The sequence below is a fragment of the Aedes aegypti genome, chromosome 2 (assembly GCF_002204515.2).
Source record: "Aedes aegypti strain LVP_AGWG chromosome 2, AaegL5.0 Primary Assembly, whole genome shotgun sequence".
Classification (NCBI taxonomy): Eukaryota; Metazoa; Arthropoda; class Insecta; order Diptera; family Culicidae; genus Aedes; species Aedes aegypti.
The window spans coordinates 127,280,569-127,307,073 of record NC_035108.1 but is presented as its reverse complement, the minus strand read 5'-3'; the positions used below and the strand labels follow the sequence as shown (position 1 = coordinate 127,307,073).

General features: G+C 37.7%; 1 protein-coding gene across 11 annotated transcripts in view; it reads right to left on the bottom strand.

Annotated features, from left to right (window-relative positions):
• LOC5573987 overlaps positions 1-26,505 on the bottom strand; it is a 145,243-nt gene that overhangs the window by 97,555 nt on the left and 21,183 nt on the right. For 8 of the 11 annotated variants that reach the window (XM_021842268.1, XM_021842270.1, XM_021842271.1 and 5 more), the window contains exons 2-4: positions 1,917-2,073; positions 1,679-1,845; positions 1,176-1,211 (exon numbers count right to left, since the gene is read on the bottom strand). In XM_021842268.1, the coding sequence (XP_021697960.1) occupies positions 1,176-1,211; positions 1,679-1,845; positions 1,917-2,073 (360 nt within the window). The remainder of the gene's footprint in view (positions 1-1,175; positions 1,212-1,678; positions 1,846-1,916; positions 2,074-26,505) is intronic. The other 3 variants (XM_021842269.1, XM_021842276.1, XM_021842278.1) reach the window with 1 other exon arrangement.

The window sequence follows — 26,505 nt, the reverse complement described above, 5'->3', positions numbered from 1 at the left end:
TGGAAGGTACGAGGGGGGGAGGGGGATAAAAATAAATAAGGAACAAAAAAAAAAAGAAATGAAAAAAAGTTATTTTTTCGAAATTTTTATTTTTAATGATAGTTGTTAAACTTTTTTTAATCGTCCTCTGGATCATTATTTTACTTGTTATTTACTTTAAAAATTGAATAAAATCTAAATGATGTCAAAAAATTATGAATCTTTTTTTTTCTCCACATCAAAATTTTCGGATTTTCGAAGGGGGGGGGGTGACATAAAAGAAAATTAATATTTGTATCAGCCTAAGATAAAAGGAATAAAAAAAATCTATGGGGGATCTTTGCAAAATGTTTAGAGATTTAACATAAGTCCCATAGTGTTAGAGTTGATTGGATTTGTTTCCTCAGCCACGTGGGAAGGGGCAATATCCCTGCCCCTCATTGGCAACCCCCATGCATGAGTGAGAACCGTCTGTTTATCGATCGCAACTGAAAGATGAGTAATGCAGCGTATGGCTCTGTTGGATCGTATATTACTGGTAGGCGATGAATGGAAAGCACGAATAGCTTTTCTAGATCTAACATCAGGCGGAGAAAAGGTGCGCTTTGGGGGATGTTTATGGTGAAAAGCGATACACATAACGTAAAGATGTCTGGATGTTATAAAGTGAAGCGAAAAAATGTGCTTCGGTTACTACAAACGGAACTACAAGCGCAAAGCTACACCGACAAACGAGTATGACACGACAGAACGATTAACGCAAATCATGTTTTATCTTTTGCCGGGTTGAGTTTTCACGGATTGTTCGGGCCGGATTCGGAACGTAACATTTGATTTTGTTGGACAACATAAAGAAAAAAAGGGATCTCGCGGAAGTTTTTCTTTAGAAACGGATTGGAATGGACACGAAATTAAAGAACGGAAATTGAAGATTAATTGGAGACAACTTATTGAAAAGTCTGATGTTCATTCGGAAGAATTAGTTTTGCTACAAACCATACGTAGCAATTTTTCTAGTTCACTATAAAAGGTTCATAATACCTGAATCACCAGTTTTTTTTCAATATGTGGTCCTTGTTAAAACGTAACGGAAAAACGGACAGATCGAATTTGGTGCAGGGGCTTTAGGAACTGAGGATCAACGCTTTCAAAGAGATTTTAAGTGGGGAGATTGGTGCAAAACGCTTTACACTTACTGTTGTTTCCGGGTGGACAGTTTTCGTGATCTGTGCCTACGAGATTGGTTTAAGGTGGTTTTTTGATATTTTGGCAAACGTGTGATGAACATTTAATTTTTTGGTTGTATTTTATAACACACAGTGTATATCGTGTGGCAAGCGAAAAATGCAAATAAGTTAGAGAAAAAGAGAAAAGAAAATATAAGATAAAAATAATCCAATACTGTGATATAAACAGTGCATATACGAACTTAACCATACTTTGAGTTTGTACAGATTAATCACAAATCGGTGAAAAGGTGAAATTTGTTGTTAGATGTTCTATGCTACTAATTCGTGAATCGGTGATTTGTAAAGAAAAAAGAAAGATCAAATATTCTGCACTTCAATATACATCAAAGAGAGAAAGTGAGAAAGTGTGAAAGATGATTTCCAGTTTGGAATTCACAGCTCTTGGCTAGCATGTGTCGAAAGACATGTATGTTTTGGCAGCTACAGGTAGCTGTCGATGGCAAACTTACAGAAGAGGACTGCAACGTAGTCCGAATCTTCGATGATTTTCGAAAGGATCTTGGAGTTGACTTCCTCGATCCGATCTGGTAGGTCCATTGCTTCGAGGGACGTGAGGAAATCCAGCACGCCAGCCTCGTCCATCAGGTCACCTTCGTAGATGATTGGTTCTTTTTCTCTATTTGGGAGCACGTTATAGTTTGAAAATATCTGTCATCTTGGTTTACTAATTGGGGATTAGTGACTTACCTGAAATAGGTGAGGGCGGGGAATTTCGTAATGCCATACTGTTTCGCTAGTCGTTTGTCGTTGATTTTGACGAAATCGACACCGAACGAGTCGGTGTCATCGTCGATGTGCTCGAGTTCGGCTAATACTGTATCGCATGTCGTACAACTTCGGGCGTCTGTTGTTGAGAATGGCGATGGGGAAGAAATGGTTTCAATTAATTTCGTTCTTGGGCATCATCAATGGCATTCACCGTTTCATTATAGAGAGCTGTTTAGGGTCACTTCACTTGCACTTTTATATACTTTAGTTTTATAGGTTTTGCAGAGTGAGACGTATCATTATTTGCATATATTTTAGCCAACCAACTGTATTTTAGATATTTTTAGAAATAAACTATATATTTGAGTATATTTTTATTGCTATAAAAACATCTTCTGTGTTCGCAAATGTGTTGTAATAAGAGATGGGTTTTCATTGATAGTAATGAACGTTTCTTGCAATTGTATCGTAGACGAAAACCAACAAGTTTCATGTATTCACATTTAAAAATTGCAGTTCTGGTTCTATTATGGGCCTCCATGACAAAAATGGTTACCCATTTGATATTTATATTATGGACCCTTCATTTGGTTTCCCCGTTATTTTCCTCGCGGCCAACATTGCCTATTATATACTCTGACATAAAATTATAAATTATGAATCGTCTTGTTTGTTGTCATTTCAAAACTGTTTAAATAACTGTATTTCTGCAGTACAGGCTAAATATTCTAACTGTCGCCTAGGTATGAAAATGAAGTAATTTGTTTTAGAATTAAAGCTGTATGAATGTAAATTTTATGTCTTTTTGTAGAGGGCCTATAATAAGCAAAGTGTCCACATGTTCACAAGATAATCACAAGTCCATTTAGTGCATTTCAGCTAGTGTTTCTTTATAAATTGGATCTAAAACGGATTTCCGATAGAGGTCTCGAACGGTACACTGATAGAAATCTGATTATTAAACCATTAATTGCAAACAACCCGAGCAGGAAGATATTACTCGCAATAACATATGAATACCATATTTTGGTATCACACCACAATTAAATATTGTTCAGTATTCAATACTTCAATTTGGTTTTATAATGGTATTGAAAACAAATGTTTGAACAATTAAAAATACTTTAATTGTTGGAGGTATTCGCCAGCTATTGAGGACTGATGGAGGTATTGAACTACATTATATTTTTTATGGCTATATCGATCATGTGACTCAAAACAAAATGGACTCCCTTTAACGTCTCCCTTACGTCTAAGACAAAATATCTGCTGGGTGGAGGAACCGAGCGCGATAGAGCTCGCATTGGCAGACGCGTGATGATCGACGGAGATGAGTTCGAGGTAGTTGACGAATGTATCTACCTCGGATCATTGGTAGCGTCATATAACAACTGCAGCAGAGAAATTCGAAGACGTATCATTGCCGGAAGTCGTGCTATGGACTCCACAAGACCTTGCGGTCTGGTAAACATCACCTGCGTAATAAAAGTAGCATGTACAAGATGCTGATAAGACCGGTAGTCCTCTACGGGCATGAGAATCGAATCCAGCCAAAACAAGACGAAGAGTAGCGCAACGAGCTTGGTGGTTTAACCAAGTGGAGCAAGATCTTGGAAGTTTGGGGCGATCGTGAAACTGGAGGCTAGCAGCTATGGACCGAGTTTGTTGGTGTAACATTGTGGCGCAGGTCATGTCTTGAAAGACATAGCGCAATCAAAAGAAAGAAAGAAGAAGGAAGTCAATTTTATTTTGTCTGCTTTATTTTATTTTTCAAGTGTGTAAGAACAAATTAGTATTAGTGGTTTAAATACAAAGGTATCGACCGTGATAATTACACTGCGGAACACGTTTTTGTCTCAAGCACCAAAATACCGCTATTTACTTGATTAAGGGTTGCTGACAACATAGCCGTTTTCAGAAATATCATAGCACGTCTAGATTTTGAGATATTGGATGTTGAAAATACTAAATTTGACTATTTCAGCCAACTTGCATGCAAGTTTGCCAGCTTGTAAGGTAATTTATTTGCTTAATTTGCCTCAGAACTCATACTTCATGTGTATAACAATACTTATCAACAAAGTTTATAATATTTTTAAATCTCAAAAGTCATTTTTTGATGATTTATAAAAGTATTGTATTTTGCCATATAAAAGAAACGAAGAGTTTTGTATGGAGACTGTTTGTATGTTGAAAAAATTGATTTAATCGAAATTTAACCGTGCGATTTCAATCAAATTATATCTTAAATGAAAATTAAAGGCCTATTTTGCATGCTTGATGGGTTAGATCATGAAAAAATTGGATAAATCATACTTTAAATTTCATGTAAACATCAATAAAACCAGTGTTTTATACAACTTTGGCGACCTGTAGCTAAAAATCCTGACGTGCTGGAACATTTCTGAGAACGGCTTTAGATTCAGCAACCCCAAATCTACTAGAGACACATAATTTGATCCTTGAGACACGCAAATATATCATTTTTGTTGCGCTGTGTTATATTTTGAATTTGTTTATCGGCATATCGGTCTATTTTGCTCGAAGTAAGAGCACAGATAACAGACATGGAGGCTCGAACAAAATTCCGTCAAATTCATGTGTAAAGGTTAGAGTCAATCACCAGCGCCGCCAACGCAGACAACGCGACATAGAAACTCGTTTCGACCACACGATGGCGCTAGTAAACGTCAACATACATTGGCACACAAAGCAATGCTAGCGAGAAGTGACAATTTTTGATGGTGACACTAGCGCCAAAGTGTAAAAAGCGGCGAAATTGAAGCTCTTATATTCTGATGACAGCGTCGCGTATCAGGAGCATAACGACATACTTTAAAAGGTCCCGTTCAAAGCTTTACACACGCCGACGATTAAAGATGAACGTCTGTTCTCTGTGGCAAGAGGGAGCATGGAGAAGAAAGCAATGAATACTAGATGGATAGGTACCGTAAGGGAACGGCGAGAGAAATTGGATTAGTTGTTGAAGAGGGCATACCATATGAAACAGTATTACTTGAAACGTCCTTCCTTGTGGCTTAAAATTATATTGTTTTTTAGAATATATTTTGGCGTGTTCAAATTCCATGCTAAATAGTTTGAACTGTTGGCAGAATAATATATCACTTGCCTCACCATACAGCCTTAATTGCATATGTTTTTTTTTGTCAAAATATTCGAATGAACAGCTGTACATTTTTATTGCACTGCACTACTCTTTCTATATTTTCTTAACACTTCACGAACACATTATTTCGCCACAACACACAATTTTCAGTTAGTCTACTTTATGGCATTCTGCTACATTGAAAAGTTTAATCACCTTTTTAACAACACAGAACAGTTAGCTTTTAGATTGGGTAATCACAATATCACAAGAAAACTATCGACAAAGTTGCCAAGGAACTTGTCAACTTCAATCGTTTACCGCCCGGTAGCTTACAACTAGTCTCATGTTGTTCAATGTATGGTAAGTAATCCACTTCGGTACAGCTGGACCTTTAGGTTGCCAGATCATTTTGTGGTATTATCAATGAAGCATGAATGAAAGCGCGAATTATGCATACTAACTCAATCAAAGTTTAGAGAGATTTTTCCTATGATAATCAATATTGCATCGTATTTTATTACTTCCACAAAAATGACGGAATGACATAACAAAACGAGTTAAACTTGCTAACATAACTGTCTTTTGGCACCACTGGCAATCAGCTGGCACATGTGAACAATTGTATTAAAAATCTGCTCAGCATGTACATGACTTCTGCTCTTCAAAAGTTTTTATGACTCTTCCAAATAATATATAGAGAAGATTACAATGCTTCCATGCATTATGAGAATATTCCGAATTTTGTACATGCAGGAGTTGAATTATTGTTACCAACACATATGCATTCATCACAGGCTTCACTGATACATACAAAGTGATTAGCAAAGGTTATTAGCACCTTAAGGCGGCACATTTCTACCCAAACCAAACGAAAGATGTAAAACTATAGACTGTACCGTTCAGTTGGGCAAAGCCCATAGCTTTACATCTTTCGTTTGATTATCTTTTTCTTTCGTTTGCCTGTAATGCATTTGGGTGGGGCAAATTTGTCGGTGTATGCTGAGAGCGCTAAGAGCAAGGCGCAGCAGAAAACTGTGCTTGCATGTATGGCATGGCGCGTAAAGCAAAGCACATGTCAAGCGTTATAAAAAAGCCGAGATTCGAACGAAAGAGAACAGGATATAAAAATCTTGATTCCGAGAAATCAGCTACGAAAACATAACGCGTATGTTGCGTTACGGTAATTAATAAAATCAATCATTTGGTTCTGACTCGTTTCGATTCAGGCACCATGAAATTGTTTGTCATGTTACCAAAATCGAACGGACACTTTATTATGATTTAAACTATACAAGTATAAATCAAAATTTTGGACATTTGATTTCTACCCGTGTTATGTCATATATACCAGTAGATTCTGCTCGACAAATTGAAGTGATGTCTTTATGTAATTGAATACTTACATAAAGACATCACTTCAATTTGTCGAGCAGAATTTCAACAATTGAGAAAACTATAAATACATCGATTTAAAGCGAGGAGTAATTTCTTCCTTGAATGTCAATATCTATATGATAAACTAGATTTTAATACAGCTCCAGGCATTGATCCTTTTTAACTTGTGACCACTAAAAAATACTGGTGAGGCCAATGAGACGAGGATTTTTTTTATTGAATCGGGAGTTGAGGGATGTGACTATTTTTTATCATTTTTTGTTAAGGTTTTTTTGTATAATTCAAAATGATGATGCAACAAGAAAATTAAAATGTACATAAGTTTTAAAAAGTGAGATAAGGTGAAAACCTGAGTACATAGGCATATAATTTGATAAGACTATGACCAAATGTGATTATATGATATTGATTCTGCCTCAAGGATATACACTTAACTTATCAAACACATTTTCTTCCCGGAATTCTTCAAAATTAGATAGAAATTTTAATAGTAAAACAACATTAAAATTACTCTCGTGAGAGCTCCGTCATTGCGACGCGACGAAGTGCGCACATGAAATATAGCTTCATCTAGTGACAATGAGAAGACTCGTTTCGTCAATGTCGCAAGTCGGTCATGATACTTAACAGCCCTGCTTCCCAAATAAAATCTCTTGGGTTACTATTTTGTTTTCAGTCAATTCTTGCAATGTCAAATGATGAGGAGCTTCTCTGGAAAAAAAATCATACGAACCGCTTGAGGAGTCCAAGTCCAAGAAATATAAAAATTACATTATAATGTTCGTGAAGCTTTCAAGATCTTTGTCGGCCGGAATGGTACCAAAATCATAAATGCTCATTGCTCAAACACGGCTGCACCAATTTGTTTCACTTTTCACGACAGACTCTCATCAAAGTATTGCTTCGAAATTCGAATAGTCGAACCTGAACACAATTCTGTAGCCCGAGATATTTATTTGAGTTATGGCTACGCATCGGTTACCCAAGGAATTTCGGAATATATCCGGATGAACAATGATCAAAATCGACACAAACTCTAATAGCAGGAGAGTTTTTTGAGAACTTGAGAAAAAAAAAATGGTGCGAAGCAAAAAAAAGTTACTGCGATTTGATTTTTTTTGTTTAGGAAACATGATGCTGCTAATAGAGGGGTTAAATGTATAGTGGTATTTTGATGTATGAGACAAACTAATGTTCTGCAGTGCAATTATTAGTCTTACCTTTCACGCTTTTCAAAGATTGCTAGATTTTCGTGCTCTGTTCAGCTGTCTTTGGACTGAGTAAACTCATTGGCGTAAATACGGGGGAGCTAGGGGGGGGGGGGGGGGGGCTTGTATTTTTTAAAAAGACACTGACACGTTAATGGTTCCAGTGGGCATTTATGCCCTTTGAAGGAAGCACCACACTAGACAACGGACTAGCATGCAACGCCCAGTGGCACAGTCGGAAAACAGTCCTCACGAAAAGTTTACCGGCCTGAGGCGGGAATCGAACCCACACTCCCTAGCACGATGCGGCTAAATGCCTGGTGACACTAACCGCACGACTACGAAGCCCACAATATATCTGTTCTATTATTGTATGTATCGAGAGAAGCTAAAATAAATTTAGTCAATATTGGCTAGTATACATTAATTGTTGATGGATGGAAAAACTTACATATTGATACTTTTGATTATGTAGCCCAAGTAACAATTTTAGTTTTACGAATTACTTCCTGGATGTTATAAATAAACGCCCATAAAACCATGGTCAAGGCACTGTTGCCTTCAACGCATCCCCCAAAACCTCTTGTAGATTAGAACGTGACTTTTTGGCCCACTCTGAAAGAGGCTATGAATTGTATAATAATGTCGCACGAATGATACAAAATAGCATTTATGGTAGCTATTTTGAGGTCACCTGTTCTGGATGAATGTCGCTTCATCTTGAAAATGATTTTATCATAAGTCGATCTTGCCGGATTTATTCCAACGTAAACAAAACAAAATAAAAATAAAAACACGTCTGTAATAGTTTGTTTTGTAGTGCTTGAAGTGAATTATTTTGATATAGAGCTTAAATCTTTGATGCCAAGTGATATTTACTGTGAAATGCAATGAAAAACAAGTTAAATAGCGTGTCCCCCTCTGAAAGTGGTATATTTCAAGTTATTTAGAAATTGCTAAAAGAAACCGCCAGGAGAAGAATAAATCATATTCAACATTTCTTGGCTTGTTTGGGCAGTAATTGTCCTTCAAATTATATCAGGTCAGTTTAATCATCATACCATAGCATCTTATGAGTGAACTCATGGAGAAAATTTGATTTGAAAATAGTGAAATTGTGGCAATCGGAGTGAAATTAATATGGTAGAACCATAATTGATAGATTGTCATGGACAAATGCTGTTTTGTTATCATAAATTGTGACCGCTCACTTTTAGGTCACAATAAAATATTTGTTGGAAAGGCCAGTTAGAAGTTTAGCTCAAAGATTTTGTTATTTATGTAATGTGCCGTATTAAAAAGTAAATGTCTAAATTTGAAATAAATGTCTGTCTCCATCATTTATTGATGTTTGAGTGACGTTTATTTCATATTTAGTAGCTCCTTGGTTGATGTCTTCTAAGAATAATTTTAATTTGTTTATTTTGCTCACTCCGATAGTAATTTATTTATTTATTTATTTATTTATTTATTTATTTATTTATTTATTTATTTATTTATTTATTTATTTATTCATTTAGCTATTTATTTGTTTATAAAGTAATTATTTATCTATTTATTTAATTATTCACTTTTCGTTATTTTTTTATTTATTCCTATATACACACATTTATTTATTTATTTAACATATTTAATTTTCATATACATTTACCTATTTAGATTGTTTATTTTATTTTATTTTTCATATTAACATATTTATTCACAAAATATTAAAATATGCGGAAACAAGTGTTAGGGATTTTGAATTCTGTTAAGGCTAAGCATGCAGCCAGTTTTGTCGGAGTGAGAGTGTAATTTAGTATAAGATATCAACCAAGCCCCTTTAGAGTGTAAGTCTCCGTCGGTCATCATTCGTCGTTCTTCGTGTCTCCGTCATCATCATGATCATCGTCTGGACTTTGACCGTGAAATATGCGAATTCGTGATGGGCTATAAATAGACTCCACCAACTAGGGTCAAGTCTCTTTTTTATTATCGAAGTCCGGAGGAGCGACGTTAGTGACGACCCGCGAGTTAGAACGCTAATTTAACCGCGATAAGTTCCAAGTGCGTATTATTGCGCGAAGTTAAAAACCTAATTACTATAATTTAAACGGTGTAAAATCAACAAGTTAAAACTTATATAACTAAACACCTAAACACGTTAAAAAGTTTGTGCGGGTAATTAAAGGACACACCACGAACGATTAGACGAAAGCACCAAATTTAAAAGTTAGTTCTAGTCGCGCTAGTCCTTGGTTAACAAAACCGTACGCTGTGGTCAAGCGAGCCGTGGTGGACTTTGAACGCTGCAGTGTGAACATTATAGTGGTCGAACGGACAATATGAGTGACGAACAATGAGAAGTGATTCTGTCCGTTCAAACAGGTGCATGCTCGCTTGACGAAGACCACTAGAAGACATTAGTGCACTTTTCGGTACCGCTCCCCGGACTGTGGAACAGTGGCCTTACGTTACACTGGCCTGGTCGTCTCGGTTCGTTCGATCCCTTGTTAAGTGTGGGATTCGCGATGTGAATCGAATTGTTAAGCCCGAAGAAGAGAAGAAGAACACTAAAAGAAGATTGAGAAGAAGAAAAGGAAGAAGCCCAGAAGGAATGCCCACAAGGAGATCCAGAGAACCAGCATGTCGACCAACCCAACGATCGGCCGCAACGGTGAGCGCTCAAAAGTTTGTGAAATAAATGGTTAACCAAAGTCTTTTGCATTGATTAGTTAAATTAATAAATAATTATGTAAGGCCTGCTAAACTCTGACTGTGTATTCGTTAATTTATTGCGTAAAGAAAATCTTGTTTCCGCCATTTTGTTTTGTATTTGTCCGCCTTGCCGCCAAATATTCACGGTAAGATTGTCCGGGAGCACCATCTGAAACGACCCTGAAAAGGTGTGTTGTTAACCCCTGTCCTATAGGTTTTCCCATAACAGGGGTTCCCACCACGCTTTCTATAAGTATCAATTGGCGCCCAACGTAAAAGTTTTTAAATAAAAAAAAAAGTGTTTCACTTCAAGGCCTGAAGGAAAACCCTTTTTTTAATCGGTCTCCCGGAGAATTTCAATTAATAAAATTAATTTCAATAGTCGCGTGGCCGTCTCGTGGAATCAGTGGACTCAAATATATTCTTGTGAAAATTGTGGAAAAAGTTAATTGCGGATTGTTGCGAGTGATGATAACCCACTACATAAATGCCATTCGTTTCAAGTGTTGAGTTGAGTTACAAACCTGAAATTTGATCTACTTTATTGCTTTAGTGCTCAATCTGGAACTTCGTTAAATTCAACTAAAGCAATGTTTCATGTATTCTATTACCAAAAAGTGCTTATTTTTCGTTGTTTTGTGGTTGATGATGGAAAATTATTTAGTTTAAATTAAATTATTTAAGGAAACTGTGATATTTATTTACTTAAGTGTTTCCTGTGATATATTTATTTCGATGAAATTTATTTATTTATCCATCTATTTATTTATTTATTTATTTATTCATTCATTATAGTGTGTTTGTTAAATTATTTATTATCTATTTATAGATTTATTTATACATTTTTCTATATTTTAGATATTTATTTATTTATTTACATAGTTTTTCATATTTTTTTCCGTTTACTTATTTACTAAATATCTGTTGAGAAATTTATTTTTCATATTTTATAATTCAAAAATAAGCCCAAAATGGCTTCAAATCGCCCAACATTCGATCAAGCTAGTGAGCTTATTATTAAGTGGTATTACACCATGAGGGTAGATTTCCTCGAAGTTGATGAACTTGATTGGGAACTTGAATCTCGATCGATAACGATTGACAAAAATTTGAGTTTATCTCAAAAAAGAAAATGGCTGCGAGACAGTTTGAAAACTGAGAAACAGAGTGCGGTTTCTAACCTAGCGGGGATTTTGAAAGGCGATGTCAAACAAGAAATCCAAACATGCATGCTAAAGTTTTCTAACTTGAAAGCAAAATGGGAGTCAATGAACAACGGAGATGACAGAAACATTCACAGTGCTCGCTTGGTACATTTAGGAGCTCGGATCGTGGTGATTTTAACATCTGCCAAAAATTCACCAAATCTACATAGCAACTTACAAAACATGCTCGTTGAATTGGTGGAAATGCTTGAAACGGAGTTGAATAAATCACCACTAAACGAAACGACTACTGGCCCCGCGATCACGGATGTGAATGATCACCTAGATCTTCAAGCAAATGAAAATTTACCTGGTCAGTTTGATTTAACTGTAACCCCTCCGCCTCGAATGACAGTATTGAGTCAAGAAGATCTTGACTGGATTCACTCTTTACAAAACAGGATAGTGGATCTAGAATTTGAACTGCAACGTAGAAAAGGAAAGGACGTAGGCACCCAAACATCGTTTGAGGATATTCCACCTCAAAATCCTGAAAGAATGAATTATTACAACCCAAACCAAAACTTCAGTTCATTTCCACCCTATTCCCATCCTCAAAATATTTTTCCAACCGTAGATATTTTCAAGCAGTCCCGAGGTACAGATTCTTTTGGTCCACGGTTGAGTAATACCCATAGTAATCCTCCGATAAATACCACTTTTCCTATTTCCTCTCACAATCCAAATACCAGCAGACCAGTGATAGATTCCCTCCATCAACAGCCATTATTAGCTACTCCACCCATTCAGCATCAGATCCCAAATCAACCACACTACCATTCATTTACAAATCCATACCCTCAAAACCAGTATACAGTACCATATCAAACTCGCCATACTCTGCCAGTTTCTAAGTGGAGTATTGCCAAGTATAGCGGGGACGATCAAGGCCTGAAATTGAATGAGTTCCTTGAGCACGTTCAGGCTCTCTCTCAGGCAGAACGTGTCTCCGAGCGAGAGTTATTTGAGTCAGCAGTACACTTATTCACTGGGTCTGCATTAAAATGGTACATGTCTCAACGTTCGACGGGTAGACTTATGAACTGGCAGCATCTTGTCTTTGAACTTCGTAGAACCTACATGCATCCTGACCTGGACGCCCTGATAAAGATGAAAATCTATCAGAGGCGCCAACAAAAATACGAATCTTTTCACGAGTTCTTCTTTGAAATGGAGAAACTATTTCGGACGATGAGTTCCCAGATTCCCGACTTTGAGAAAATGCAAATTCTCCAACAGAATATGCGGGTGGATTACAAACGCCAAATGACGTTTCCCCCTATCGCTGATCTGGAAACACTGGTAGCGGCAGGCCAAAAGTTAGACGCTTTAAATTTTTCAGCCTATAACAAGGTTTTTGGAACCGATAAAACTGTTCAAGTGGTTAACCAGGAACCAGGTGGTAAAAAGAAAGCCAAGAACAATAATACCCAGCCGGCTACCCGTGAATCTGGCCAGTCAGCGAGTGTGAGTCAGTCGACTCAGTTCAATCCGAGCCGGAATAACCGTAGTCAACAGACTCCTTCACAAAATCAAAGTCCTAAACCAAATTCTTTGAACGATCAACGTTCGGAGACATCAAATTCTCAAGCTCGGAATCCTTCCAAAGATTCATCGTCCGGTTCTCCCATTGCTGGGCCGTCTGGTACCCAATCACGACCAGCACTCACATTAGAGGAAGTAGTAAACAACCATAGTCTTCCGCCGAATAATACCTGCTACAATTGTGGCAGATTTGGTCACCACACCGTAATGTGTAGGCAACCTCGTGGAACGTTTTGTAGTGCGTGTGGTCTACGAGGATTCCCGACTGATTTCTGCCCGTTCTGCATAAAAAACGGCCGAACTGCGAACGAAAATCGCCGTCCGCAAGGTCCTCAGGCGTAAATTTAACAAAACTTTGCCGAGAACGAACCCCTCCACCCTTTTGGGAGTCCGTTCCCAATAACCTATACGTAGACACGGCCGAAGTTTGTCAGATCACGTACCCCTACGAGAACGACAATCGTCCATATGTGGCGGTTAAAATATATGGTTTTCATCTTCACGCCCTTTTAGACAGCGGAAGTAACTACACCATAATCAGCGAGAAAATCTTCTCTAAGCTAAAGCTCAAACGTCTACACAAGCCCCCTTCAAACACTACGCTTAGATCTGCCAGTGGAGACCGATTGCAGGTTCTCGGTGAAGCCCATCTTCCCTTTTCTGTTCACGAAAAAGTGCGGATCGTCCCAACTATGGTAGTAGCCAACCTTTCCATAGACTGCATTTGTGGCATGGACTTTTGGAGAAAATTTAAAATCCAACCCACTATGCTATCTAACAGGCGAGATACCATTCAGGCTGCCGTAGAAGAATCCGTGAACGATTCCGTGTTTTCAGAGAAGGAGAAGTTAGTGATTGAAGAGGTGAAGAAAAAATTCATTCCGGCCCGTAATGGTAGTCTAACACTGACACCATTGGCCGAACATAAGATTATTCTCAAAGAGGAGTGGAAGGATCAACCTCCAGTCCGTCAGTTTCCATACTGCATGTCACCAAAAACCCAAGAGTTGGTCGCTGTTGAGTTGCAAAGGCTGTTGGATATCGGAATAATTGAGAGAAGCAGCTCGGATTGGTCCCTAAACTGTGTTCCGGTTATTAAACCAAATAAGGTAAGGTTGTGCTTGGACGCGCGCAGAATCAATGAGCGAACTGTGCGTGATGCATACCCTTTGCCTCACCCTGGACGCATTTTGGGTCAACTTCCTAAGGCGAAATTCCTCTCAACGATAGACCTATCCGAGGCCTTTCTACAGGTCCCTCTCGACCCGCAATCTAGGAAGTATACCGCGTTCAGTGTGCAGGGCAAAGGGTTGTTCCAGTACACCAGGATGCCATTTGGCCTTATTAATAGTCCAGCCACCTTGGCTCGGTTGATGGATTCGGTTCTTGGTCATGGTGTACTGGAACCGTACGTTTTTGTGTACCTCGACGATATCGTCGTGGTCACAGAAACGTTCGAGCATCACGTACAGCTCCTCACTGAAATTGCGCGTCGTCTGAGCGAAGCCAACCTTAGCATTAATTTGGAAAAGTCACGCTTCGTTGTTTCAGAGGTTCCATTCCTAGGATATCTTTTGAGCACCAACGGTCTACGGACCAACCCAGACAAAATACGGCCGATCGTTGAATACGAGAGGCCGACAACTATCACTAAGCTTCGAAGGTTCCTAGGAATGGTGAACTACTACCGAAGGTTCATTGAAGACTTCAGCGGAGTTACCGCTCCCTTAAGCGATCTTCTAAAAACCAAGTCGAAGGTGATTCAGTGGACCGACTCGGCAGAAGAAGCCTTCTGTAAAATTAAGGAACTTCTAATTTCCTCTCCCATACTGGGAAGCCCGGATTTTGCAAAAGAATTTGAGATTCAGACTGACGCCAGTGACGTCGCGGTGGCAGGAATACTGACGCAACAGCAGGAGGGAGGCGAGAGAGTAATTGCCTACTTCTCGCATAAACTCACTACGCCACAAAAGAACTACCACGCTGCTGAGAAAGAAGCCTTGGCCGCAATCCTTGCTATAGATGCTTTCCGAGGCTATATAGAAGGATATCACTTCACATTGATCACGGATTCGTCTGCGTTGACTCACATTTTGAAAACCAAGTGGAAGGTGGGATCTAGATGTAGTCGATGGTCATTAGACTTGCAGCAGTTTGATATGACCGTGATTCACCGGAAGGGGAAGGACAATGTGGTTGCAGACGCACTGTCGCGAAGTCTAATAACCGCCATCGACTCATCCGATTCACCCTGGTACTCCACAATGGTGGACAAAGTGTCGAGTCAGCCAGACGAATACGTGGATTTCAAGGTTGAAGAAGGCCGCCTTTTCAAATTCATTTCGCCCAAGGATAACCCTTGCGATTCCCGCTTCGAGTGGAAAATGGTTCCTCAAAGCAGTGAAATCCCTGGAATAATCCATGATTGCCACGATTCATCCCTTCACCCAGGTTATGAAAGGACGCTGGCTCGTATACGGCAACGGTACTATTGGCCGAAGATGGCCGGAGAAATCCGGTCATATGTCCAACAGTGTGCCACTTGCAAAGAGGTCAAACCTGCCACAAGACCCGTGGCACCAGAAATGGGCAATATGCGAATCGCTGACCGTCCGTGGCAAATCATTTCCGCTGATTATATCGGTCCACTTCCTCGTAGTCGCCGGGGTAATCAACATATACTGGTTGTGACGGACTACTTTTCAAAATGGACTTTGATCCAACCAGTAAGAAGCGTGAAAAGTGGAAGCCTATGCTCCATTCTCAAGGAACAGTGGATACTACGAAACTCCGCACCTGAGGTTATCATAACCGACAATGGGAGTTGTTTCGTGTCCAGAGAGTTCAAACAACTATTGACTCAGTTCAATATCAAACACTGGCTCAATTCTCGGTACCATTCTCAGGCGAACCCTGTAGAAAGGGTTAACAGAACCATAAATGCTGCGATTCGAACTTATGTAAAAGAGGATCAATGCTTGTGGGATACCCGTACCGCAGAAATCGAAATGGTTCTCAACACCAGTGTGCACGCTTCAACTGGATTTACCCCGTATTTTATCACACACGGCCACGAGCTTTCAGAACATGGATCCGATCACAAGTTGGCAAGAAACGACGAAAATCTTTCTCACGATGAGCAAATCGAACGAAGGAGGCAAATGTTTACCCGCATTTATGACCTAGTGAGCAAAAATTTGGAAAAAGCACATCAAACCTCTCGTAACCACTATAATCTTCGTCATCGGCAATTTTCCAAATCGTTTGTCGATGGACAGCTCGTTTACAGACGAAATATGAAGCTCTCCAATGCCGCAGAGAAATACAATGCCAAATATGGCCCACAATTCCTTCCATGCCGCGTGAAACGTAAAATCGGTTCGTCATCATACGAACTAGAGGACTTGCATGGTAAAAATCTTGGAATTTGGCCAGCAATCCATCTAAAACCAGGATAAACATTGCAAAACCAATCAGACTGCACTTCGATTTGGAAATTGTCGTTGTTCAACGTGTAAACAAACTCCGTCATCACTTTGGAAACATTTTATTCATTTTCCCATTATCAACAAATCATCGTCATCACTGTTGTTGTTGTCTCGATCATCCTCCCACGCATGTTTGCCTAGAAAGCCTAAAAATATACAAAAATAATCTAAAATTAGTATCATACTTACCGCAACTCAACTTTCGTCATCAGTTTTGTTTTGTTTTGTCATCGTTTTAGTCGTTGAGTTCATTGACAGATGTTAAATGTCATCTACTGCATATTAGGGGTGTGCAAGAGACGCGCACGCAGCTGCATCCGTGTCGGAGTTCCGATAGGATACACGGAAAATTGAACAGTGCCACTCAGCGAAATTTCATTCCTTTTTTCACTTGCAAAGCAAGCGAGTAAACAGAAATCTCGAGTCGAGTGTGCAAAATTCAATTAATGTTAACTAAAAGTCATAGTCACTCTGTCCTAGGAGAGTGATAATATGACAAACTTAGTTAAAGGGTACCCTAACATAGTTTTAGTCAAGCTCATAAATCTAGCATCGAAAGGCAGATTTGTATGTATAATTAAGTGTGTGAATGACAGTATGTTTGTTAGCGCGAATGATAAGGGGGTTTATGTATGAGTGCGTGTGAATGAATCGGTTTGAATGTGGTAGTATAATAAGTGTTTTGTGGTCCAAGGTGAATCTTGTGACAGTTGATGTTGAAAGAGACGTTGAAGAAAGTTTGGTCTCTATAGCACTAATTTAAAATCAACCCAAAGAGTTGAGGTGAGAATTTCTGACCTGTAACTGAACTCAACAACTGAAATGATGGCCTATACATGTAGTTTATTCTGACGCACCATGAACAATCTCGACAAACGCAATTTTCACAATCCTAGCAAGAAACAATTAGAGGATTTACTATTCCACAGGCTTTGACAGTCCCCTGGTAGCTGCTCGTGACTAAAGGTGGACAGGCTCACTCCACTAGATTCTCACAATTCGTTGGAAAGAGCTCCTCTGGTTACTATGAAAAATCATTCAACGAATTGTAACTGGATCTGGCGGAGCAGTAGTCGCATCTGATGGACAGGCTCACTCCATTAGATCCTTACAATTCGTTGGAAAGAGCTCCTCTGGTCTCCATGAAAAATCATTCAACGAATTGTAACTGGAACTGATGGAGCAGTAGTCGCATCGAAGGTCGGCAGCCCAGAAAAAAAAAAAACCTCTTGGTTTTTTTTTACCCCGACTCCGGGAAGATTGTGACCGCTCACTTTTAGGTCACAATAAAATATTTGTTGGAAAGGCCAGTTAGAAGTTTAGCTCAAAGATTTTGTTATTTATGTAATGTGCCGTATTAAAAAGTAAATGTCTAAATTTGAAATAAATGTCTGTCTCCATCATTTATTGATGTTTGAGTGACGTTTATTTCATATTTAGTAGCTCCTTGGTTGATGTCTTCTAAGAATAATTTTAATTTGTTTATTTTGCTCACTCCGATAGTAATTTATTTATTTATTTATTTATTTATTTATTTATTTATTTATTTATTTATTTATTTATTTATTTATTTATTTATTTATTTATTTATTTATTCATTTAGCTATTTATTTGTTTATAAAGTAATTATTTATCTATTTATTTAATTATTCACTTTTCGTTATTTTTTTATTTATTCCTATATACACACATTTATTTATTTATTTAACATATTTAATTTTCATATACATTTACCTATTTAGATTGTTTATTTTATTTTATTTTTCATATTAACATATTTATTCACAAAATATTAAAATATGCGGAAACAAGTGTTAGGGATTTTGAATTCTGTTAAGGCTAAGCATGCAGCCAGTTTTGTCGGAGTGAGAGTGTAATTTAGTATAAGATATCAACCAAGCCCCTTTAGAGTGTAAGTCTCCGTCGGTCATCATTCGTCGTTCTTCGTGTCTCCGTCATCATCATGATCATCGTCTGGACTTTGACCGTGAAATATGCGAATTCGTGATGGGCTATAAATAGACTCCACCAACTAGGGTCAAGTCTCTTTTTTATTATCGAAGTCCGGAGGAGCGACGTTAGTGACGACCCGCGAGTTAGAACGCTAATTTAACCGCGATAAGTTCCAAGTGCGTATTATTGCGCGAAGTTAAAAACCTAATTACTATAATTTAAACGGTGTAAAATCAACAAGTTAAAACTTATATAACTAAACACCTAAACACGTTAAAAAGTTTGTGCGGGTAATTAAAGGACACACCACGAACGATTAGACGAAAGCACCAAATTTAAAAGTTAGTTCTAGTCGCGCTAGTCCTTGGTTAACAAAACCGTACGCTGTGGTCAAGCGAGCCGTGGTGGACTTTGAACGCTGCAGTGTGAACATTATAGTGGTCGAACGGACAATATGAGTGACGAACAATGAGAAGTGATTCTGTCCGTTCAAACAGGTGCATGCTCGCTTGACGAAGACCACTAGAAGACATTAGTGCACTTTTCGGTACCGCTCCCCGGACTGTGGAACAGTGGCCTTACGTTACACTGGCCTGGTCGTCTCGGTTCGTTCGATCCCTTGTTAAGTGTGGGATTCGCGATGTGAATCGAATTGTTAAGCCCGAAGAAGAGAAGAAGAACACTAAAAGAAGATTGAGAAGAAGAAAAGGAAGAAGCCCAGAAGGAATGCCCACAAGGAGATCCAGAGAACCAGCATGTCGACCAACCCAACGATCGGCCGCAACGGTGAGCGCTCAAAAGTTTGTGAAATAAATGGTTAACCAAAGTCTTTTGCATTGATTAGTTAAATTAATAAATAATTATGTAAGGCCTGCTAAACTCTGACTGTGTATTCGTTAATTTATTGCGTAAAGAAAATCTTGTTTCCGCCATTTTGTTTTGTATTTGTCCGCCTTGCCGCCAAATATTCACGGTAAGATTGTCCGGGAGCACCATCTGAAACGACCCTGAAAAGGTGTGTTGTTAACCCCTGTCCTATAGGTTTTCCCATAACAGGGGTTCCCACCACGCTTTCTATAAGTATCAAAATACATAAAAAGGGCACACTGTTATGATTCGGCATTTGTGGATGTAAAATTGCCGTAATAAGCTGATTGAAGATGATTCAGCTTTTTTCGATTTTTATGGTAACTAAGCAACATTCAACAAATTTTGACATTTCGAGCGTGCTGTTTTGAAGAATACACGCAAACAAATGAAAAAGGATATCAGCTTTGCGTTTTCATATCATGAATAAGTGGTCCTTAGTGATAACGCAATATAAGTGACGTTATATTGTAGTGACAAGAATTAAATTTACAATGCTAATGATGTTTTCGCATCTTATGAGCTCAAATACTAATTTGGGGGAGTATAAATAACTTTAGAAAACTATAGTTTAAAAGCAGATTTTATGATAACAAAGTGTATTATATGAGTCTTTTATCGAAGCCGTAACAAGTAAGAGTCGTTCAGCCACGGCAAGCAGTTGAAATAAGGTGTTGTATGCTGCAATAAAACAGGTTTTGTAGCCACAAAATTTTGACTTTATGTTTTGGCTCCAAACGGTTTTGAAAACAGCCAAGAGCCGAATTATAAAATATCATCATTTGGCAACGTTAAATGCCGCTTCTAAGTATTGTAGCAATCACGTAACTGTCATAAAACATTAATAAATCTACACGAAAGCCAAGTTGCTGCTGAATTGCTACTTAGGAGGTTTGTTGTGAATAGATGCATGAAAAAATAAGAGTGTGTTAACTCACAACGGGATATTTTTCCCTTGTTGGTTTTGAAAATGTACATGAATGAATAAGAGTGTATTCGTTGACGTTTATTCATTTGCGCTAAACAGAAAGTATCTGTTGTGCAAACGGCTTACAGGTCAAATTCATTTCTAAAAGTTTTCGAGTTGAGATTGTTCTGACTTCTGATTTTGTCTGGGACAGGTAACTTGTCTTATTGCATGGGAAATTTACTGAATAACATATATCAATGTATCTGTTTTTATAGAGTATAGATATGAAGAAGGTCGCAAAGGATATCCGTCAGTTTTTTAAGTTGGTTTGGAGCATTCGGATGATCATATTCCCTCCTGCTCAGAATCGACGCAGCTGGCCACAAGTTCATCCTTTCAGGACAATCATGCAGACTCGAGTAAGACTATTGCGCCACATTCAAACATTGTGGAATCCACAGCTAAGGACATAGATTCAGGAACACTGCAAACTGGTGCAAGTCAGCCGAAACTGGAAGTCTATCCGAAAACGACCAAGTCGAAGATATGAATAATAAATAAAACTCACGAAGGAAGGCAGCTTCACGGATTTTCATCGAAATATTTCTCCTCGCATCAGTGGTTGGAATACAGTGTAAGTAGAGACGCTGTATTTTGTTACCCATGCAGAATGTTTTCTGTTGACTGTGACGTTCGCGAACAACTAGAGAAATTTATCACGTCCGTTTTTAACAATTGGAAGAAGCTTAGTGAAGCACTCTCATCCCATGAATCTAGTTTGCGCAGAAAATGTTTTGAGAAATACGTGGCCTTTAAGGCTAAGTAGTCCGTCATTCGTTTTGGCAACAATGATGACTTCTCAGCTTGCTTTTCAAAGTGATAAAACTCAGTCTAGATAGTTTATATGGACTTAAAAAAGTATCACTGTACGCGCTAACATGCATAAAGTATGCTGATACTTTTTCAGCAATGCCAGTGCAAAACCAACTGATTTTCTTTGATTCGAAATCGTGAGATGAATTAGCAACAATCATCAACGACGCGAACAATTTCAATGACGGCCTACTTCGCCTTAAAATCAAATCAAGCTCTGTGGCTTATCAAGTATTTGTGCAACAACAGCTCCAAGAAGAAGGTACAATGGCATACCTCACGAAATTGTTTAACAATCATACGATGGCGCCTCTGTAATGCAAGGAAAGCACAATGGGGTCCAAATGAAAATTAAAGAATATTTTTCGAAGGCTGTTGATTCTTGCAAAATTATCCCGAAGGCGCATTCATTTTTTAATGTTATTGAATCTATTTACATCCATTTTAACAAGCCAAGCAGCCATGCAAAGTATGTTCAAGTTCAGAAATTATTGGGTGTTAAACAAAAGGAAGTTGGAAGTCTGAGTACCACTAGATGGAACTGCAGATATAAAAATTGCCGATGTTTGAAACTCTTTCGGAAGAAATAGCATGGCAAAGATAAAGTTGCTAGAACAGTTATCGGCATACTTGCATCTATTTCAAAACCTGAGCTCGTGGTTTGCTTGTTCGTCATGGAATTCATTTTATCTCTGATGAATGTTCTGTCGACTTATTTTCAAAAGCAAGACACTACGGTCGTAACTGCAACAGAAATTGGACACGTTGAAGGAAAAGAGATTTGAGTTCAACAATGTTTGGGTTGCTATGCAGCGTTTTGCTGATGAACATGATCTATCACTGGAAGCATCAAGGACATCGAAAAAGCGTAAAACGATCCGGAATTCAGCACTGAAGGATTTCATCTTGGATAGAACAGTAAGACCAGGTATAGAAGTCACAGATGAAGGAATAACTGACAAAGATTATTGGCGTTAGAATATCAACGAAACTTCTTTCGATACAGTAGTAAATGCGATGAGAAAAGATTCAACAATTTGGTCCTAGCTAAGAGCATTGATTGCTTCCAGCAGCTCGATATGGATGGAGGCAGGCTGTTTATCAATGCATACAAAAAAGAAGCTGGGATTGACATGAACGAGTTGAATGCAGAGGTACAAGTTTTCCAAAATTTCCTGAGAAAAATCAAAACCGAAGTTGAATGGGACGCAGAATTTATTCGCAGTAATTTAAATGAGAATCTTATGCCCAATTTGTCTAAAGGGTTGAAACATGGCTAAGATCTACCATGGAACAAATTTACTAGAATTCACCAATTATACTTTGAATGCTATGGACAATGGTAACTATGTAGAGGCTCTGTATACTGATTTCAGCAAAGCATTTGACCGCATTGACATCTCTATGTTACTCTTCAAGTTAGAAAAAATAGGATTTGATAAACCATCTTTAAACTGGATACAATCATATTTAACAAATCGACAACAAATAGTAAGATATAATGGTAAAAAATCGAATCCTATCCATGTTACATCAGGAGTTCCTCAAGGCTCACATCTAGGACCTCTTCTTTTCATATTATATGTAAATGATATTTCCTACATTCTTAAGCATATATATATATTCTTATCTACAGTGTGTTCGCAAATTATCCGAACAGCAAAATGTTGGAGCGATGATCTCGCATTGAAAACAATGAAAGATCAATGTCCATGTACCTTTCATAATACATCTATATGTTAACACAAAATACAACATTAAAAAATTTCGAAATGATTGCTCGTTACTGAGATTGGCGAATTTAAATTTTACGGAGACGTTTTTCCCGAGGGCCGCTAGTTATACTGGAGATGTGTTATCCCTAAAACCTAAAAGAGATGAATCCAAATGTCCTATTGTTATTTGAAGTAATCTACAAGTAAGTGACTTCAAGTTAGACTGGAAATAGAAAATTGTATGGTTCAAATCCAGTGAGTTCTATGGACATTTCGCTTCCGTCATAAAGCTCGAAAAACAGCTCCCTTTAAGACACCTCAATACATTTGGTTTGTTTTTGCAATTATTTGAAATCGGAAATGTGTCAAACTAATTTCTTAAGAATAGAATAAGCCAGTGTTTAAAACCATGCAAGAATATTTAATTTATTATGCTTGATTGTATAGAGCCATGTCTTCAAAGTTTGTACGGATAATTTGCGAACACCCTGTATGCCGATGATTTGAAGTTATTCATGGAAATCAAGTATGCTAACGACATTGACATCTATTTGAGTGAAATATCTATTTTTGATGAATGGTGTAGTAAAAGCCTACTTCAGTTAAATGTTAAAAAATGTAATTTAATTACTTTTAGCAGAAAGCGAAACACAGCAGAAACAACTGTAGTTTTAGGAAATCAAATCGTTGAAAAATGCGATAGGGTCAGAGATTTAGGCGTAATTTTAGACTCAAAACTCACTTTTGTCGATCATTACAACACCATTATACATAAAGCAACAAATATGCTCGGTTTTATCAAACGCTTTGGTTTAAACTTTAATGATCCATACACTATCAAAACTTTGTACGTCGCTTACGTGAGGTCTATATTAGAGTATTGTAGTATTGTATGGTCTCCTTTTATGAAGACGCATGAAGAACGTCTTGAATCAGTTCAAAAGCAATTTCTGTTATATGCTCTTCGTAAATTGGGCTGGACATCCTTCCCTCTTCCATCTTATGAATCAAGATGCATGCTCATTGATATTCAGACATTGAAAAAGCGCCGCGATTTCGCTATGGTTTCATTCGTGAACGATATTGTTTCGCATCGTATTGATTCTCCTAACCCAGGCCTGCCCAACGTACGGCTCGCGGGCCGCATCCGCGACCTCATTTTGTGCGGCCCGCGGAAGGTTCGAAGATTCTTCTCATATTTCGCCCGTTGGCTATTCTACCATCCCGAAGTTAAATAGAGCATAGTTTCAAGCTAACATTTTAGCTCGGTAATTGTTTATTTTGTGAATGATTTGAGTTCTCAATTCTAGTATCTGGGCATTTTACAGCTAGATTTAGGCACTGTGGATTGCAGTTTTTATAAGGATTAAAATTGTTTTACTCATAAATCTGACTTGAGGTAATGATTTGAGGTTCACTATGAGAAAAAACAAAAATATCAGATTAATATTATTGGGATTATATCAAAAAATGTTTCTACCGTGCCTTCTTTCAACATTCAATAACTCATTGTCAAAAGGATAAATTTTCAAACAAAATTTCACCAAATCAAGGCTCAAATTTTTACAGATCTTTGGAAATAAATTTTACCAACAGCTGGGCGTGATTCAAAATGTAATTTTCTAAAATCCTGGGAAAGGTTACCATGTAACACCATGTAGGATTTTGGCAGAATCTTAAGCGAAAAAATGATAGTGTATTCAGTAGGTTTGTTTTTATATACTGGTAAGCATTCACAACGTTTTTAAGAAAGGATTCCGGAATGATTAGTGGGTGAGATTCTGAAGGAATCCTAGACACGATTCTTGTAAAATCCTAAAAATTCCAACCAAGATTTCCGTAAAAGCTTGTTCAGGGGTTTAAGACATTCTGGGCCATTCTGATAATACTAGGTCGGGTTCTGGAAGAATTCAGAGTATGATTTTATAAAATCCTGGGCATTATTCTTACAGGTTTTTAAATTTCTGGTGTACTCAGATCTACCAAAATATGCTGGAATTTATTTCATAATTTAGAAAGAGGTTTTCACGATATCTAGCAGAATGTTTCATTTGTTTTTCGGTTTTTCCAAGTGCAATTTGCTTCGTTCACCAATTTTTATCATATTTCTTGAACTTCGTTTACTAACTTTTGTCACACTTACTGTGTTTATTTTATGAGTGATCATTATGAGTCTCATTACGAATGATAAAAAATTTTGGAACATCGAAGCTAAACCTCGTATTTTCAACAGCACAAATATAGGGAACTAAACAACAATTCGAGCTGAAAATTTGGTCGAATTGTTATCTGCTGGTGATGACCAGTCGATCAAATTTACAGCGAATGATTGCCTAGTTTTCTAGAATTGTGCTTTTGAAAATCTGAGGTTTGGTATTGTCAGACTTCATACATATATATATGAGCGTCCAAAGGGGCGATCCATTAATTACGTAAGACATTTTTCTGGGCTGTTTAACCCCCCTCCCCCTATGGTAAGATTTTTTCTATGAAAATTAAAAATAAATTGTATGGCGCGTAAGAAATCTCAAACCCCCCCTCCCCCCATAAACCCTTACATAATAAATGGACCGCCCCAAAAATGTGGCCCGCCACACCATTTTTTTTTGCGATTTGGCCCGCGATTCAAAAAGGTTGGGCAGGCCTGTCCTAACCTATTAAACAGTTTAAATTTTTATACTCCTTCCCGGCAATTGAGGAATCGTAACTTGTTTTTTATTAATCACCGTCTTACTAATTATGCAAAATTTTCTCCTCTAAACCGAATGATGAGATTATATAATCAACATTGCGAAACAATAGACTTAACAATGTCGCATAGTAACCTAATAATATATTTTAACTCTGTAAGATATAGCAGTAGGGGGAGATCCCCCAGTACCGGACACTTAAGCCACTAAATTCATAATTCGAAAAATATTGATTTTATGGGCTCGTGTTACCCTTTTATGATAAATATTATCATTTTTATAGTGTACAAAAATAAATTTGAAAATATAAATACGAATCATGACAATGCATTTTGATGATGTATTTTAGTATCAAATTGATCGATCTTGAAAGGTGGCACCCAATACCGGACAAGATCTGGAAATGCCCCGAATTCTGCAAATATGAACATCATTGAATGTGTACACTATAGGAATAGTTTATAATTATCAGTTCAATGCATTTGCGACATTTACAAGAATAATTTGCGTTTTTCTTAGTTTGAAAGATGCCTATCAAATACCTCTTCCATATATGATGAAAAATAGCACATTTTACGATGTTGTTCTGAATGTTCATTCTTCTTGATTTTATTGCATGTTTGATACCTTGATCGACGGAACCCATGAAAAATGAAAGTATTTTGAGACACTGGTGCAATAATTACAAAGATATCATATAACAAATCAAGCTGTCCGAAACTGAGGGACAGGAGGTGCTAAACCAAAATTGAAATTTGTCCATATTTGGTTCAATTATGGTACAAAATACATTCATGCTATCAAATAAGGATTATGTTCGATCATGCTTGCGTGATCCAACGTATTTTTTCATATTCAAAATAACTACTAAATAGGCTCAAAATTAAGAGAATACGTCAATTTTTTAAAGATT